Source organism: Zingiber officinale, chromosome 3A (genome assembly GCF_018446385.1).
Source record: "Zingiber officinale cultivar Zhangliang chromosome 3A, Zo_v1.1, whole genome shotgun sequence".
NCBI classification, from domain to species: Eukaryota; Viridiplantae; Streptophyta; class Magnoliopsida; order Zingiberales; family Zingiberaceae; genus Zingiber; species Zingiber officinale.
The window spans coordinates 62,381,260-62,399,514 of record NC_055990.1 but is presented as its reverse complement, the minus strand read 5'-3'; the positions used below and the strand labels follow the sequence as shown (position 1 = coordinate 62,399,514).

The 18,255-nt window shown below is 36.5% G+C and overlaps 1 protein-coding gene across 10 annotated transcripts; it reads right to left on the bottom strand.

The window, feature by feature from the left end:
• Nucleotides 1–285: 285 nt before the first annotated feature.
• LOC122051947 (pentatricopeptide repeat-containing protein At1g61870, mitochondrial-like) lies at nucleotides 286–17,840 on the bottom strand. Of its 10 annotated transcripts, none has more exons than XR_006131616.1 (3): nucleotides 16,587–17,839; nucleotides 1,434–1,539; nucleotides 286–899 (listed from the first exon to the last, which is right to left on the bottom strand). XR_006131616.1 is itself a non-coding variant. In XM_042613304.1 (2 exons), the coding sequence occupies exon 1, from the start codon at nucleotides 17,771–17,773 to the stop codon at nucleotides 16,604–16,606; it is 1,170 nt and encodes a 389-aa protein (XP_042469238.1). In that variant the 5' UTR covers nucleotides 17,774–17,840; the 3' UTR covers nucleotides 288–877; nucleotides 16,587–16,603. The 10 variants fall into 10 exon arrangements, 6 of the variants coding, with proteins under 6 accessions (XP_042469238.1, XP_042469232.1, XP_042469237.1 ...); XR_006131615.1 differs by having other exon boundaries at nucleotides 287–877; XR_006131614.1 differs by lacking the exon at nucleotides 286–899 and adding an exon at nucleotides 9,112–9,179 and having other exon boundaries at nucleotides 1,433–1,539.
• Between the last annotated feature and the right edge of the window lie 415 nt (nucleotides 17,841–18,255).

Below are 18,255 nucleotides of genomic sequence, written 5' to 3'. Positions count from 1 at the left end.
TAAATTAGGAAAACATGACTAATCCACGAAATTATAACATATGGTGCTAGTTTTGAAGGTTCAAAACCATGTAGTGCTTGTAGGATTTATCTTAACACCTGAGGAGGGGTGAATAGTATATACTTCTTTAGTTGTTCTATCAGAGTTAATAACATAGCAGAATAATGAAGTACAAATAAAAGATAAAGACATAGAAAATTACTTGGTTAACACCCTCGGGAAGCTACTCCGGGGTTGTATATTCAACGTGAGTCCACTATTTCCTTTGTCTTTTTCGAACACCTTTCAAAGGCGAAAGAACCTCTCATAGATTTAGTAAGGCACAACTACAAGTATAAATAGATAAAAACACAAACACATAAATAAAATAAACCCATATCTAATCCGGCTCGAAACCCTGAATGACACAATTCCTGACACTTCTTAAATAACATGAGCCAGACTTGAGCACTTGAACCTTTAAGGTACCTTGCAGTTGATTATAATTGTTGATGGAAGCATCTATCTCGACTCCCCTTCCCTTTTATAAAGCTCAATTGACACTCTTCCGATCAACTAGAAGCCCTTCCAATCGACTAAACATCCATGGACTTGGCTGCAAACATGATCATCTTCGATTGAAGTTCAGGCTAACTTTTGCGTCAGTCACCTAGAACTCTTTTGGTCGCTTAGATGTTAGTCAACTCTCATCCGAAGACTGATTTGCTTGAACTAGATAATGTTAATTTTTTTTATCAGATTCGTTCTAATCACCGGGACCAACTTAGGTCTGGTCAACCAACCAAGCTATGGTCGCCCGAACCAATTTGGCCTTCGAAACTCGATCATGCCTTTGGACAACCTCCAATCTTCCGAGTCCTCGTCCATTTATTGTTTCCTACAAAAGGAACATGCAAAATCTAATACTTGGTTAATAGAACACCTTTTTAATTTTTCAAACATTTAAAAATTAAATTTCAACTTCAACAAATTAATAGATTAATTTATCTTAATAGATAATTAATCCAAGAACATTGAACTGATGAGTCATCTACTACGAACTACGAAAGCTTTTCAATTTACACAATAGTCAGATAGAAAACTTCCAAGGGCTAAGTTCATCAAAAACCTCTGGACTGTTGGAGTCTACTTAAGATGAAATAGCTTTTCTTTAACAATAAATCTCGCACGGTACAATACAAAAATGCACATTTGGAGCCTCCACACAATAACTACATGCTTATTATTTTAAGTTCGCGGAAAATGAATAACTTTGTCAAAATGAGAAATGTTTTTAATCTTTTTTTTTCTCGAGATCCTCAATCGAATAGGATTCATTTCTGGGATACAACACAACCACATATGCCACCATTACAATTAACCACCAAAAGATCAACACCACCAAACTCTGATTCCTGAAAAAACGGGATCTAAGACCAAAAGCAGCAACTGACCTCATGATCCAATGGATCGCGCTCCTTGACCGGTTAGGATTTTCAGATAAATGGAGAAGCTAATTTATTTGGAAAACAAATTCGATTGTGTAACTCGTAAGAGCACCTGCAAATTTCAAGTCTCTGATTATTGTGGATAAAATGCAATACAAATATAGAAAGATCATTATGGTTGTGACTTTGAAAGTAGACACTGAAACCCTCTCCAAAATGATCCTCATGAAGAATAAAGTTTTTCGGCGACAATAAATTGCATGGACTTCGAACAAATTATGAGATAAAGTTGAACATACGAATGCCATTCAGGCTCAACATCTTGGGCGCCTGTAACACAGGAATCTATGAATTACTAATGTTCCCCCACTTCAAGATTGCGTCTAGCGGACCCATTTATAGAATTGTTTTATGCAAATTCAGTTATGGGAAGAACTTGATCCAATATGGCAAACATATACTCTAACCAGGCGATGAAGCAAATCACCTAAACCTCTATTGGCGTGAATAAAATGCATCATTTTTTAGAAAAGGACCCACCACCACAAATATAGTCATGTCATCAAATGGTTCTGGGTAACGAAGGGACAAAATTCATGCTTAGGTCCTGCCGTGGTTTGTGTAGCAGAGGGGCAAACCTCTATTTTCATTCTTCCTTTAGATAACTAGCATTTGCGACATCTAGAAATAATCCTGACTATTTTTTTAGAGATAGGCCAATAGAAATAATATTTGACCGTTGCAATAGTTTTATCCCTTCCAAAATGACTTGCTATCTCTCAGCATATAAGTCTCATATTCACTTATATTCACTTGCTTGGACAAAGTTGGCTTCCCTAAAAGAGATTTCTCTTAGAGAGATAGTCATTTGACATTGGAAAAATAAGGAAATTCCCTATATTGTCCAACAAACAAGATAGCAAAAATATCAAATTTTCTCATAGGGAAGGAGAGGCTAGAAGGAGAGAAAAAACTAGGGTTTTAAAACAGTAGAGGGAAGGGAGGCTACACCATCATATCAGCTTGTGACCTTCCTCGAAGGCAATGGAAGAAGAAAACTCTATCTCTAAGAGAGAATTTGAGAGGTAAATCTTGTATTGTGTTATTGACAAAGAGGACCACTTGTACTATTATACATGATTGGCAAAACAATACCCTATGTGGCACTTGACACATAACACAACTATTATAAGTTTAATAATGCTTAAGAAAAGCAAAAAACTCCATTGGCTATTATACATTAAAGGGCACTAATCATGTTATGCCATACATGACTTATTGATTGACCACTTTGAATCAGTATAACAAATAAGGTAAAGAGGTTCCACAATGACATAGCTAATCGCCCAAGACATAGCAAAACCAATCAACTTTAAGCAGGTAATGTCTCTGCTAGAGCAACACAAACTAGAAAGTGATGAAGAGAGATATGGTAAAAGATCTAGCTGCTAAGTATTCTTCCAAGATAAAACTTCAAACAAATAAGCCCTAGAAAGTGAGAACTCATGTAGAAAGCCTGAAATAACTCACTGATATTGAGTAGCAATCAATCATGATATGGCAAAACCAATCAACTTTAAGTAGATAATGTCTCTGCTAGATCAAATAGAAACTAGAAAGTGATAAAGAGAAACATGATAAAAGATATAGCTGTCAAGTATTCTTCCAAGATAAAAATTTAAACAAATAATCCCAGAAAGTGAAACACAAGTAGAAAGCCTGAAATAACTCACTGATATTGAGTAGTGTTACTGACTTTCCATGTTATGTCATACCTTTTGCCATGCAAAAATTAAAATAAAAGGTCAATGCATCCCCTAATGGTATAAAACAATTTACAGTCAGAAACAGTCACATCTGTATTTCTCAATGCCTTTTGTCATGGCACTAATCTCATTATACTACATCTGTATTATACTTCCAGTATTGGAGACTTGTCTTGCAAACTTGTCATACTTGAGCAATTTCGCTTGTCATGTTGATGTGGCACAAGAAGAGATTGAGTGTTGGGAGGTTTGAGTAGAAATCTGGAATGTAGTGGTAAAGGGATAGTAAACTTAATTATCACACCTGAGGGTTCCTAGGCATCACATCATAGGGAGATTCTATCACACAACCTAAAAGAACTCTTAAAACTTTGATATCTATTTCTTATCCCAGCATTATAGGTGCACACTTATTTATAATAGGACTCACAAAGGACTCATAAAGACACATGAAATATAAATGCTAGTAGATGGACTCAGGAAACACAACAGACTCATAAAGACACATAGGAAACATAAAAGACTCATAAAGATGCTACAATTTTCCAATCACGGGAAGTTGAAAGATATTTGTTGGACATTTAATGTTGGCTTTTGACTTTTGATTCAACCCTTTGGAATTCATGAACTTTATATCATTTCCCAGTCTATCATCTTCCAAGATATGCCAAATTAATAGTCAAGCTGTAGAACCTTTATTTTTGCATTTATAAGACTTTTAATGGAATTTGTTACTTGTCTCCATCAACTCTCTCCAGGTGAGAAAAACTCATCCCTGGCGAGCTTTTGGAATCTTTCATAAAGGTCTCGATTCAGCCGTTGAAATTCATTATCAATAATTCATATGCATTCAAAAAGGTGTCCTATCTTTTATTTGACAAGATACTTTTGATAACCATTTCCCTTTACAGACACAATCTGATGATCAATTACTTTTTCAATGTTGTCTTTCAATATTTAAATTGATGGCAAACGAACATTCTATGCATTACTTGCCATAATATCTTCATGTTCAAAATATAAAGTGAGATCTTCAATGTTGAAGATATTATTAATACCCATGTTTGTTGGTAGCTCAAAGACATAATAAGCATTAGAGCTCATTTTCTTCAAAATTTTATAGGGCCCAACATTCCTTGAATGAAGTTTCTTATAAACCCCTCTTGGATATTGTTCTGGCCTCTTATACGAACCATAACCATATTGCCTTCCTTAAATTTAGCAAACTTCATTTTCAAATCAGCATGTGTTTTATATCTTTCATTGCTTAGAGCAATTTTCTGCTTGACATCATCATGTATATCTTGTTTGTGATTACTAAAAGTGTCATGTATATCTTGTTTGTGATTGCTAAAAGCATCTGCTTCAGCACTTGGGCTCGACTCCAATGGTAAAGGAACCAAATCAATTGGCATTCTAGGAAGCATACTTGTAATAATTTCAAATGGGACGCGTCTAGTAGATATATTCACCGAACTATTATATGCAAACTCATGGGAAGAATTTGATTCCATGTAGTAACAGGATCTCCAACCATGCAACAAAGTAAATCGCCCAAACTTCTACTACCTCTTTCTGACCATCTGTTTGATGATGAAAAGAAGAAAACTTCAACTTTGTATTAATCAATTTTCACAAGATTCGCCAGAAGTAGCATGTGAACTTCACATCATTATCAGAAACAATTGTTAATGGTAACCCATGAAAACGAACAACTTCCTTGAAGAAAAGTTTAGCAATGTGAACAACATCTGATGTCTTTAAGCATGGAGTGAAGTGAGCCATTTTTGAAAACTGATCCACCACTACAAATGTAAAGTCATGTCTTCTACTAGTTTTAGGCAAACCAAGCATAAAATCCATCCTTAGATCTTGCCATGGTTTGTGTGGCACAAGGCATATATAAATCAGTATTTTGCTTTCTTCCTTTAGATAATCGGCATGTGCTGAGAGACAATCTTGGCTATCTTAAGGCTAGGCCGATAGAAACGATCCTCAACCATTGCAATTGTTTTATCCCTTCCAAAATGACTCGTTGCCCATCTAGCATGTAACTCCCATATCACTTGTTCGCGAAGAAAAGTATTAGTCAAAGAAAATTGAGTTCCCTTAAAGAAAAAATCATTATGCAGCAAAAAATCTAAGAAATCTCCATGTTGTCCCGCAATTAATGCAACAAATATATTGCTAAAATCTTTGCACAAAGGGTACTCTTTCTTAAGTAGTTCAAATCCCACTGCTTGTATAACCATAGAAGAAAGAATATATACCGCTCTACTAAGTGCATCAGTTACTTTATTTTCAACGCCGGATTTGTGTTTGATTATGAAGGTATATTCTTGTAAGAAAGAGACTCATTTCCCATGTCGATGACTTAGTTTTTGCTGAGAATTGATATATTGAAGATCTTGGTGATCAAAATATAGAACAAACTCTTGTGAAAGGATGTAGTGTCGCCAATAACATAAATCTTGAATAAAATTCTTTATCATAAGCGGAATACCGTTGTTTCGTTTCATTCAACTTCTCACTAAAACATGCAATAGAATACCCTTGTTGACTTAATATGCCTCCAATTCCAACATTAGATGCATCACATGCCACATCACATGCCACTTCAAAGACCTTTGAAAAATCTGGTAGTTGAAGAACAGTTGCTTTAACCAATCTTTTTCTTACTTATTGTGGAATTGGATAAAGAGAAAAAGAACTTAAATCTTTTTCATTATTTTATAATTTACAAGAAGTCCAACTTAAATAGGAGGATGCAAGAGACATTAGAAAGAAAGATTACAAACAAAAGGAAAATAAAAATCTCTCTTAATTACAGATTTAATTCCTTTCCTTTGTGTCAATCTCTATTAATCATAGATTTAATTCCTTTTCTTCTATGTCAATCTCTCTTAATTATCAAATCAAATCAGATCGGAATATTCTTTAATGTTGTCAAATCAAATCAGAATATTCCTTAGTAATGTCAACACTCCCCCTCAAGTTTGCAAAGATATCTATCATGTCCAACTTGTTGACTTGAAATTCAAATGCTTGTCCTTAGTCAACACATCTGCCACTTGCTGTGAAGTTGGCACAAATGGCATGCAAATTATCCCTTCATCGAGTTTCTCCTTTATAAAGTGTCGGTCAATCTCAACATGCTTTGTTCTGTCATGTTGAACTGGATTTTGAGCAATGCTGATCGCTGCCTTGTTATCACAGTACAACTTCATAAGGAGATTAATTTCCTTAGTAAAATCTTCTAGGACCTTCTTAATCCAAAGAACCTCACAGATACCTTGAGCCATAGATCTAAATTCTGCCTCGACACTGCTTCTTGCAACTACACTTTGTTTCTTGCTTCTCCAAGAAACTAAGTTACCCCAAAGAAATGTACAGTACCCTGAAGTTGACCTTCTATCAGTGATTGATCCTGCCCAATCAACATCAGTATACACCTTAATCCCTCTCTTATCAATTTTCCTAAAGAAGAGTCCTTTCCCTGGAGTCCCTTTCAAATATCGAAGAATTCGATATGTAGCTTCAAGGTGCTCTTTAAATGGAGAATGCATAAATTGACTTACCATACTCACAGCAAAAACAATATCAGGGCGTGTGTGTGACAAGTAAATCAACCTTCCAACCAATCTTTGGTACCTTCCTACATCTGCAGGAGTTCCCTGTTTGACTTCTCCAAGCTTAACACTAACATCTATTGGCGTTTCTGATGATCTGCAGTCATTCAATCCAGTTTCTTTTAAAAGATCCAGAATATACTTCCGTTGGGTAACCACAATGCCCTTCTTGGATCTTGCAACTTCCATTCCCAGAAAATATTTTAGTTGGCCTAAGTCTTTAATCTCAAATTCTTTTGCTAAGCTTTGCTTTAATCTGCCCATTTCTTCAGCATCATCACCAGTCAATATTATATCGTCCACGTAAACAATCACCACTGAAATCTTGTTTTTGGTGAATCTTTTAGTAAATAGAGTATGATCAGATTTACCCTGAATATATCCTTGACCTTTAACAAACCTTGTAAACCTGTCAAACCAAGCTCTGGGGGACTATTTGAGTCCATATATATATTTTCTCAACTTGCACACTTTACCCTCAAATTTCTCAGTGAATCCAGGTGGAGATTCCATATAAACCTCCTCTTCTAAGTTCCCATTTAAGAATGCATTCTTCACATCTAGTTGATTCAATGGCCAATCAAGGTTAGCAGCTATAGATAAAAGTATTCGTACTGTGTTTAATTTAGCAACAAGAGAAAAAGTCTCAGAGTAGTCTACTCCATAAGTCTGAGTGAACCCTTTAGCTACCAGGCGGGCCTTGTACCTCTCCAAGGATCCATCTGAGTTGTATTTCACTGTAAATACCCACTTACAACCAACAACTGTCTTCCCATTAGGAAAATTCACTTTCTCCCAAGTAGAGTTCTTCTCCAAAGCTTTCTCTCTTCAAGAATAGCTTCTCTCCACTCAGGAACATTCAGGGCTTCCTGGATGCTGTTAGGAATGGATACACTAGATAATTGTGAAATAAATGTACAATAGGAAGGTGAAATATTTTCATACGACACAAAGTTTGACAGGGGATATTTTGTGCAAGATCTAACACCTTTCCTAAGAGCAATGGGAAGATCTAGTTGACTAGAAAACTCAGGATTACCTGGAAGATTGGGTCCTTGTGAATCATGAATTTTATGATTGAACCCTTGATTGGATTCTTGAGGATGCTGGGAACTAGGGCCTTCCTTCTTCTTTGAATAGACCAGACCTTTATATCGTTTCCCATCCATTTCTGTTATTTCATATTGTTTATTTTGAGATGACATTATCACAGAGTGTTCTTGTTTGTCGATAGACTCAATATTTTCCCCATTTTCTACCTCTTTTAGTGATAGAGCATCATTAGGAACAAGTGCAAAGGTTAAGTCAAATTTATCAACACATTCATCTTCATTAGGTTTGTTCTCCCCCTGAAGATGAGTGTTTTGGTATGAAGTTCCCTCAAGAAAAGTGACATCCATAGAGACAAATATTTTTTTCGAAATTGGATCAAAGCATTTGTAACCCTTTTGATTGTTGGGGTATCCTACAAATATGCATTTATGTGCTTTTGGATCAAGTTTTGATTTTCTAGGATCAAAATTATGAACAAATGCAACACTTCCAAAAATTTTTAAAGGGATGTTTGTCACTAACCGAGAATTAGGAAAGCATTCTGTGAAAACCTGGATTGGACTTCTAAACTATAAATTTCGGGTTGACATTCGATTAATCAAATAGGTTGTTGTCAGAACTGTTTCTCCCCAAAGATACTTAGGAACCTTAGTTGTAAAACTTAATGCTCTAGCAACTTCAAGGAGATGTTTGTTTTTCCTTTCAGCAATCCCATTTTGTTGGGGCGTATAATTACATGAACTTCGGTGCACAATTCCTTTCTCATCAAAAAAATTTTCCAACATATTGTTAAAGAATTCCATTCCATTATCACTTCGAAAAATTTTAATCTGAGTCTGAAATTGAGTTTGAACTATGTTATAAAAAATTTTGAACATCATTGCAACATCAGATTTTTCTTTTAGCAAAAAAACCCATATGACCCTAGTATGATCGTCAATGAAAGTAATGTACCATCGTTTCCCAGAAAGAGTGGTAACCCTAGAAGGACCCCAAATATCACTATGAATCATAGTAAAAGGTGCTGATTTTTTGTATGGTTGAGGTTGAAAAACAGATCAATGATGTTTTGCTAATTCACAAAATTCACATTGAAAAACTGACTGCTCTTTATTAATAAACAGCTTGGGAACCAACAACTTTAAATATTGAAAACTAGGATGACCCAATCTATAATGCCATAACAAAATTTCACTATTAGTTGGAACAGAAATAGAGTTGAAACAAGTTTTACACCCTTCATTAAAGAGATAAAGCCCACCATCCTGTTTAGCATCCCCAATCATCTTCCCCCAGGTTAAATCCTGAAATTCACAATGCGAGAAACAAAAATTAGCTCTACAATTATGATCATGGGTGAATTTACTGATGGATAGAAAATTGTTGGAAAGGGTGGGAACATGTAGAACATCTTTCAATGTTATAGATTGAGAAATAGGTACTAGTCCTTTTCCTGCAACAGTAGCAAAAGAACCATCTGCAATTTTGATTCTTTAATTCCCTGCACTTGGTGTATAAGAAGAGAAATATTGCGAAATACTAGTGATCAGTAGCACCTGAATCTAAGATCCAGAAGCCATTAGATTTGGTACATGCAAGGGTACCGATGAGAACAATACCTGAATCAGCAAGGGCACATGAAGGATTAGAATTTCCTAAGGATTGGGACTGAAATAGTTTTTGTAAGTGCTCCATTTGTTCCTTAGTGAAGGGAAAAGATTCTGAGGAAGATTGTTGCTTTGGATCAGAATGGTTCACATGAAGGGCACGACTTTCATGTGCTCCCCCTAACTTGTTATCACTGCCCTGTTTCTTCTTTCCATATGTTGGTTTTCCATGCAACTTCCAGCAGTTTTCACGTGTGTGCCACGGTTTTCTGCAATAGTCACACCAAGGCCTTTGCTTTTCTGCACCACGAACTGCAAGAGCGGACCCTTCCATTTCTGGTTTTGATTCAGGAATATTTTTTAGCATCACATATTGTCTTGCTTCTTCCCTACGTACTTCTGAGAAAACTACTCTTAGAGGAGATAAAGGCTTTCGTCCCAGAATATGCCCTCGAACCTCATCGAGTTCCTTGTTCAAACCAGCCAGGAACACAAATACCCGACCTCTTTCTATTTTTTTTTTATAGCGAGCACTATCACTTGGATTTCCCCAATCTTCTTCTTCAAACAAATCCAACTCCTACCAAACAATCATCATTTCATTATAATAAGTTGTTACCTCACCATCTCCTTGCTCCATTTTCCACTGTCGAGTGTTTAATTCGAACAATTGAGAATGATTGTCCAAATCTGAATATGTTTCTCTAACATCTTCCCACACATCTCGAGCTGTGGGTAGAAATATAAATGACTTTCCAATCACAGGGTCCATAGAGTTTATTAATCAAGCAGTGACCATAGAATTTTGAGACCGCCACTGCTCGAATCTTGGATCCTTTGTGGTTGGAGGTTTGATTTCACCATTGAGATACCCAAGTTTTCCTTTGCCGTCTATTGCCAATCGTACTGTCTGAGACCACTCATGATAATTTTTTCCATTCAGTTTATGAAGAGTAATATGGAGAGATCCAGTAGAGTTGTCAGGAAGAAAACCCGCCATCGGTTGAGCATTTGCTTGGGCTTTTGCCTCCAAAGGCATTATCTCACTCCCAGCATCCGAAGATGTTGGACTAGAGCCAACCATGGCTGCCTTGAAATTCATCCTTACATCCTATTGCTCTGATACCATGTGGAATTGGATAAAGTGAAAAAAAAACTTAAATCTTTTTCATTATTTTATAATTTACAAGAAGTCCAACTTAAATAGGAGGATACAAGAGACATTAGAAAGAAAGATTACAAACAAAAGGAAAATAAAAATCTCTCTTAATTACAGATTTAATTCCTTTCCTTCTGTGTCAATCTCTATTAATCACAGATTTAATTCCTTTCCTTCTATGTCAATCTCTCTTAATTATCAAATCAAATCAGATCAGAATATTCTTTAATGTTATCAAATCAAATCAGAACATTCCTTAGTAATGTCAACACTTATTGTAAATCTTGTGAAGCTATGTTGGTCCAAATATAGGGGTCATAATAGTGCTGAAATTTTTAATGAAACGCCTATTAAATTTTGCTAGGCCATGAAAACTTATGATTTCTTATAGTGTCCTAGGCAATAACCACTCTTGGATGACTTTTACCTTAATAAGATTTGCCTCTAATTCTTTGGACGACACCATGAAGCCTAATAATGCCACAGAGGAAGTCATAAAGAAGCATTTCTTTAAATTTATATAGAGCTTCTCTCTGCGAAGAATTCTTATGACTTATTGCAAATGGATAAGATGATCTTCTTTATCCTTGCTGAAAATAAAGATACCATCGAAAAAAACAAGAAACTTTCCGATAAATGATTGTAGTACCTAATTCATAAAGCGCATAAATGTGCTAGGAGCGTTGGATAAACCATAAGGTATGACAAGTCATTCATAAAGGTCATCTTTAGTCTTGAAAGCTATCTACCATTGATCTCCAAACCTTTTGCGTATTTGATAACATATCCACCATATCATCAAGGTGGGGAATTGAAAATCGATATTTGATAATGATATTTTTTTTGGTGTTAACAATGCAGGGACAACACATGGGCTTAAACTTTCCCGAATGCAACTCTTAGACAACAATTCATACTTGCCTCTTCAATTCTGCATGGTCGCTTGGATTCATTCAATAGGCTAGTAGATTGGGTAGTTGTGAACCTCACGTAAAATCAATAGCGTACTAAATTTTACGCATTGGTGGAAGCTCACTAGGTAATTTTCCTGCAGTCACATCAAAAAAATCATTCAATAACATAGTGATTTCCGGAGGAAATGAGGAAGCTTCGATAACAAATTCTTCTTTAACTTCTTTGATTATAAGGGCACATATAGTAGAACTTTCTTTGCTCTCAATTTTTCTTTGTTAGAATGTGAAGAGAATTTCCATTATTAGTAACATTCCTTGCCTTCTCTTGCTTGTATTTCTTCATTTCACCAGTATGCATGGGTATTAATAATACTTTCTTGTTGTTGAACATGAAAATGTATGTGTTCTCTCTGCCATAATGATGCACATCTTGATATAAACAAGGTCTCTCAACAAGTATGAGTTGCTCTCATAGGGATAATGTTGCACCAAATGAAGTCACTATAATTTTCACAAGAAAGAGAAATAAGACAGCGTTGTGTTACCAGAATAGAAGTGTTATCTATCCATCCGATCTTGTATGGTTGGGGATGTGGCTGTGTAATAAGCTTCTGGCGATCTACCATAGATGTTGAGACAACATCCATACAACTTCCTCTATCAATGAATAACTTATGTGCTTGATTCCCACAACAAACCAACATCTGAAAAATAGACCCTCTTCACCATCGACTTTTGGAGTAGAAAGAATATGCCTAACAACAGTTGCCAAAGAAGTGTCTCAATCTTCACCATCGACTTTTGGAGTAGTAAGAATATGTCTAACAATAGTTGCCAAAGAAGTGTCCTAATCTTCTTCCAAATCATCATCAATATAAAATCTATAATCAAAAGAATTTTCACCCCCTTCCACTCTTTAATTTTCATCTATCTCAATAAGTAGATTCTTTTTAGGACCATTATAAGTCATATGACTCGGTTGCTGACACTTGAAACATATGATGCACTTGTTCTTTAATTCGGTTGGTTTCAAAGGTGGTTTAGAGTCACTTTGTTGATTAAATGAGTTGGCGAATCTACCTCTTACTTGTTGGTTGGTTTTATGAATTCTTTTATTCATTGTTAAAACTCCAAGCTTCTTACCAAATGCATAACACAAATAGTCCTCCATATCCAAGGCAACTTGGAAAGCTTATTCTAGGCTATAAATTGGTTGTCTTAATCCAACTTTAAACCTTGCAAGAGTTTATCTAGGATCGTCACAATTTAACTCATCGAACTTTTGCATATACTCAGCTTCAGACAAGTGATTATGCTTTAAATTAATACGCTGATCACATAATTTGTCATAATAATTTGTAGTCAAATACTTATCTTGTAGTTTGACTTTCATCTCCTACCATGAGTTGATTAGTGGTTGCCCTAATCTCCTTATGTCTGCTTCAACACTAGTCCACCATATCTTTGCCAAACTTACAAGCTTTATTCGAGCAAACCTTACTTTTTTATCATCTGACATATCATACTAATCAAAATATTCTTCTATTGCTACCAGCCAATTAGCAAATAAAGTAGGGTTCACTTTCCCTTTGAAATATGGCACTTCAATTCTAACCTTCTTTGTGATATCTCCATCAACATCTTGGTATTTATTTTCTACCTCAAGAAATCGTCTATCCCTCTCAAAAAAAAGGTTATTGTTGAGGTGTTGGAAACCCTTCTTGAATCAAGTTGTTTGCTTGAGATGTTTCTCCTTGCTCTCCTTGCACTCATGGCTTCAACACCATTTAGACGAACTTGCATACCATCAAGTTGTTCTATCATGCAAATAAGTATCTCATCACGTTGACTATCAGTCAACTTTCCTCTAAAGCTCCTCCCGAATCTTGTAGATATTAAGTTAGGCTCTAATACCAAATATGATGTAGCACAAGAAGAGATTGAGTGTTGGGAAATTTTGAGGAGTAAAAATTGAGAATGGAGTGGTGAGGGATTATAGGAACTTAGGTATCACACTAAGTGTTCCTAGACATCACACCATAGGAAGATTGTATAACACAACATAAGAGAACTCTTAAAACTTTGATATCTATTTTATATCCCAACATTACAACAATACACTTATTTACAATAGGACTCGCAAAGGACCATAGTTGTCAAAAGCACAAGGCCCAAAAAAAAAACTCAAGGGTCTTGGGGCCAATAATTAAAATACTGTTCCATGCCGCCCGACATGGATGGATTTTACCGTTCCTCCACATGAGCGAAATCGGCATAGGAGGCGGGATAATTTCGTGTGTCACACGACATAAGACAAAAGGAATAAGCAGCGATGACGGCGGAGTCAGTAGAATTTGACCTAAACCAATGGAGGTAGTGTATTGGAGGCGACGGAGGTGTACCAAAGGCGTTGGAGATATCGCGAAACTCCTCCAGCGTCGCCGAAAGCATCACAAGACCAAGCGTCCTGAAGGCGCCTCCGATCCCTCTTCGTCGTGACATCACAGGAGGCACCGGAGGCATCACGAGACGCCTCCGGCGCCGCGCTCGCATTTCTATTAGGCGAAAACGACGAAAGAAAATTAAAAATGATTTAATTAATTCAAACATTTCCCAACTTATGCGTGATATTTTGAAGAGGCTTTTATAAACCCTAATTAAATTATCCAAATAAAATATAAAAAATATATTTCAAATTAAAAAAGTAAATAAATTTTATTAATTAATATTCTGAAAATTATTTTTACTATTTTAAATTTTATTTAAAAATTCTAAAAAAATCTATTTTTTTTAATAAATTAGATTATTATTATTATTATTAAAGTGGTGTCAGTTCAAATCCAACCTACATTGAGACAAGTTGATGAACATGTGAAGAAATCAATATTGCATGTCATGAGATGATTATTTAATCTGGACGTTGGAGAACTATAGAGTTGATCTAAGTAGAATGTTGCAAGAACCAATGCTTTCATCTGATTCACGCCACTATTTTTGGTATTAGTAAGGTAACATACTATGATGTATCACTTTTAATTCAAGTTATTGATAAATTATTTTTTTTAAAAAAAAATTATATTTAGTTATCTTTTCTAACCGTATTAAGTTGTCCAATAATTAAGAATTTCTATAAAATCAATATACAACTTATTTTTAAATTATACACCACAAACATATTTATCTAATAATTACTATATATAAATAAAAAATACCGAAACCGTATCAGCACTGCACGATATAATACCAAAACTGAATCGTTCTAGTCTAGGACCGAAATCTCGGTACGGGTCAAGATTGTAAACCTTGCGAAGCGCATGCTTTATGAAAAAAACATAATAAACAAAAAGACTATTATTATAATATAAATCTGATTTATATAAATTAATAAATTTTATTTGAATTTTTTTAATTTCAAATATATTTTTATATATTTTATTTGGATAATTTAATTAAGATTTATGAAAACTTATTCGAACTATCCCATTTAAGTTGAGAGTTGATTAAATTAATCAAATCCGACCTAAGTTTTCGATCATCCATAGTTCCACACTAACTGCGGGCATTGCAACGCCTCCGACATGGGATGCTAGAAAAATACAAGAAGGTAAAAAAAAATTAACAAAAAAGAAGATTCTTAATAATGATCGAGAGGCAAACGCTTCCAGCGGTGAGAGGCAGACGAGAGGCAGACCAATCAACTTAACGATTGATTTAAAGAGGGTTTAGGGCTTTAAACTAAAAGAAAGGAAAGTTTCTACTTGCTTTTGCGCGAAGTGCAGTGAAGCGCGCTTCAGAGACCTCATGTGCTTACGAGGTCTCTAAAGCACAAGGCTTGCGCCTCGTTGCGCTTAAGCGAACGAAGTGCTTGCTTTTAACAACTATGCAAAGGACTCATAAAGACACAAACAAAAATAAATGGTAATAGATGGACTCATAGAAAACACAAAGGAGTCGCAAAGATACATAAGAAACATAAATGACTCATAAAGATACTACAATTTTCCAAGCATAGGAAGTTGAAGCATTTTTGTTGTACATTTAATGTTAGCTTTTGACTTTTGACTTCAACCATTTGGAATTCATGAACTTTAAATCATTTCCCAAGTAAGTCTATCATCTTCCAAGATATGTCAACTTAAAAGTTGAGCTTTAGAACCTTTATTTCTACATTAATAGACTTTTTATGGAGTTTGTCATTTGTCTCCCTCACAAATAATGACATGTTATAGCCTTAAAATAATGGTAAAAAGATTTGTAAGCTTGGGCATAAAATATATTTCTTTTCATTTCCTCATCACAGACTTCAGCAAAGTAGACATCAAATAAGTTTCAAGGTTGAAAATGTGAACATGGAAAAAGGCAACCAAATGTAAAAATGCAGATCTAGAAGGTGACAAAACTCATGTTCTTTTAGTTGAATAGGAGACGTTAATCATTGTTAAGGAAAAAAAATTAACAATGTAGTGATGGTTATCTAGGCAGTCCAATATAACATAATTAAAAAATATTTAATAACTAACATAGTTACATACAATAATGTACATTAGTGAGACCTCTGATTCATATTTCCACAGAAAAATATGTTTGTGTAATTCACACAAAATACAACAATTATATATAAGAAAACAAATAGAGTGGCTTAGGGTTTAAAATAAATTTGTTTTACTCTAAATTGGTCCAAATGAATTGCATAAGTTTTTTTCACTGCGGATGCAGTCACATATGGAATATATAAATTACAAACCACATGTGACAGTTGAGTGGTCCACTTAAAATTCCACCTAGGAGATCACATATGGCTTTATAAATGATGGACCAGACAGCAACTTGATTAAATATTTACAAGACCTAAACAAATGGAGCATCTACGGCAAAAAACCGTTTAACTGATTGCCAAGTACACAGAACATATCAAGAAGAATGGCAGCTAGGGCAAAAAATATATGCACAAACAACACATGAAAAATTGATCAGATAAAATCCAATCTAAGCTACAAAAACACCTTGCAGACAAAAGCCAATAATGCATACCGCTATGATTTTTCAGACTATTGGGGAAATGCCTCTTCCACTTCCTTCCACATATGTGCATTCCTTGGGAACTTTTCTTTCAACTTTTCCATTATATCCCTTGCCTCCTCCACCTTTGAGGTTCCAATGAGCCCTTTCACAAGCATCTTCATGGTTGAGAAATTTGGGATCCAGTTCTGTGCCATAGAATCCTCGCAGACAGCCAGTGCAACCTCAAATTCCCCACCTTTGCACAAGAAGTGTACTAGAGAGAAGTAGAATTTGTCAACCGGAATACGACCTAGTCCCTTCATCTCCCTGTAGAGCTTCTTAGCATCCTCCAATTGGCCTTCATTGCAAAACCCATATATCAAGTGGTTATAAGTTACCCAAGTCGGCTTTATTCCTTTTGTTTCCATTTCCTCGAAGAGCGCCATTGCCTCGTTTGAGCGTTTTAGCTTGCAGAGGCTCTGGATCCTCGAGTTGTAGATGCAGAGCCCATGGTCACAGTCGTGCTTCTTCATGAGCTCCAACACTTTGTCGACCTCGTCAAACTGCTTTTCCTTGTAGAAACCAGCAAGGGCATTGCAAAAAGTGGTCGTGTCCGGCTTGACGCCGGCAGTGCACATCTGGTCAAGCACCGAATAGAATGAACGGGTGGTGCCTGACTCGGAGAAGGCCTTGATGACATTGTTGTAGGTTTTAATGTCAGGAGTAATGCCGTGGGTGCCTGGGAAGTCGCTGAAGATGCGGCTGACTTCATCGTGTCGACGGCCGACAACGCAGGCGAAGAGTAGCGCGTTCAGGGTTTGGGTGGAGGGAGACTTCTGGAAAGCCCGGACGGCGTCGTCGTGCAAGCCAGCTTGACCAAAGAGTACAATGGCGTTGGGGAGGGAGGCGGGAGGGAGGGAGTCAAGGATCGAGCGCACTTCAGTAAAGGACCGGGACTCGGCGAGGGTAGAGATGGCGTCGGAGAGAGCGAGGCGATGGAGCCGGGAAGAAGAGGGGCAGAGAGAGGCAGCACGGCAGATGTCCACGATGCGCGAGGGATTAGTTTCGGACCTGATGTGGCGGAGGTCGGGCCGGGACTTCTGTTTCCTGGCGATCGCGGAGGAAGGGTTTGGGATGGAGGACGCCGAAGAAGAGGAGAAGGCACGAAGGCGCAGTTGGTGTCGGAGCTGGTTGCGAGCAAAGGCGGCGACTGCCATGCCGACCAGCGACCAGAGAGAGAGGATCTCTGAGGGTTTAGGGTTGAGGCAGCTTGCAGTAATAACAATTTTGACGCCTCAAATCACTATTCAACGGGGCCGGGTCCAGTCACGGCGAGAGACCAGATCTCCTTTCCATAAAAAAAAAATCAAATGTATCACATATCTTCTGGATAACTTTTTTTTATGATACTGGAGATATGTTATTCATATTTACGATTGGATAGACACGATTCGACAATAAATGATTACGATCCTTTTTCTAGATTCATCATTCCCATCAGATTATAATTTTTGTTCGGAACAGACGGCCGGAGGCCGCCTGAAGACTTCCGGTGGTGGATAAGTGGTCAAGTTATTGGGCACCGAGCGAGGGTGTCTTTCGGGCAGCCTCCAGCCGTCCGCTCCGAATAAAAATTATTATTTGATGGGGATGGTGAACCCAGGAAGGAATCGCAACCATTTGTGGTCTGATCGCAATC

What these genes read in the sequence shown, in the direction of transcription:
- LOC122051947 (XM_042613304.1), bottom strand. Translation starts at nt 17,773, where the DNA reads ATGGCAGTCGCCGCCTTTGCTCGCAACCAGCTCCGACACCAACTGCGC.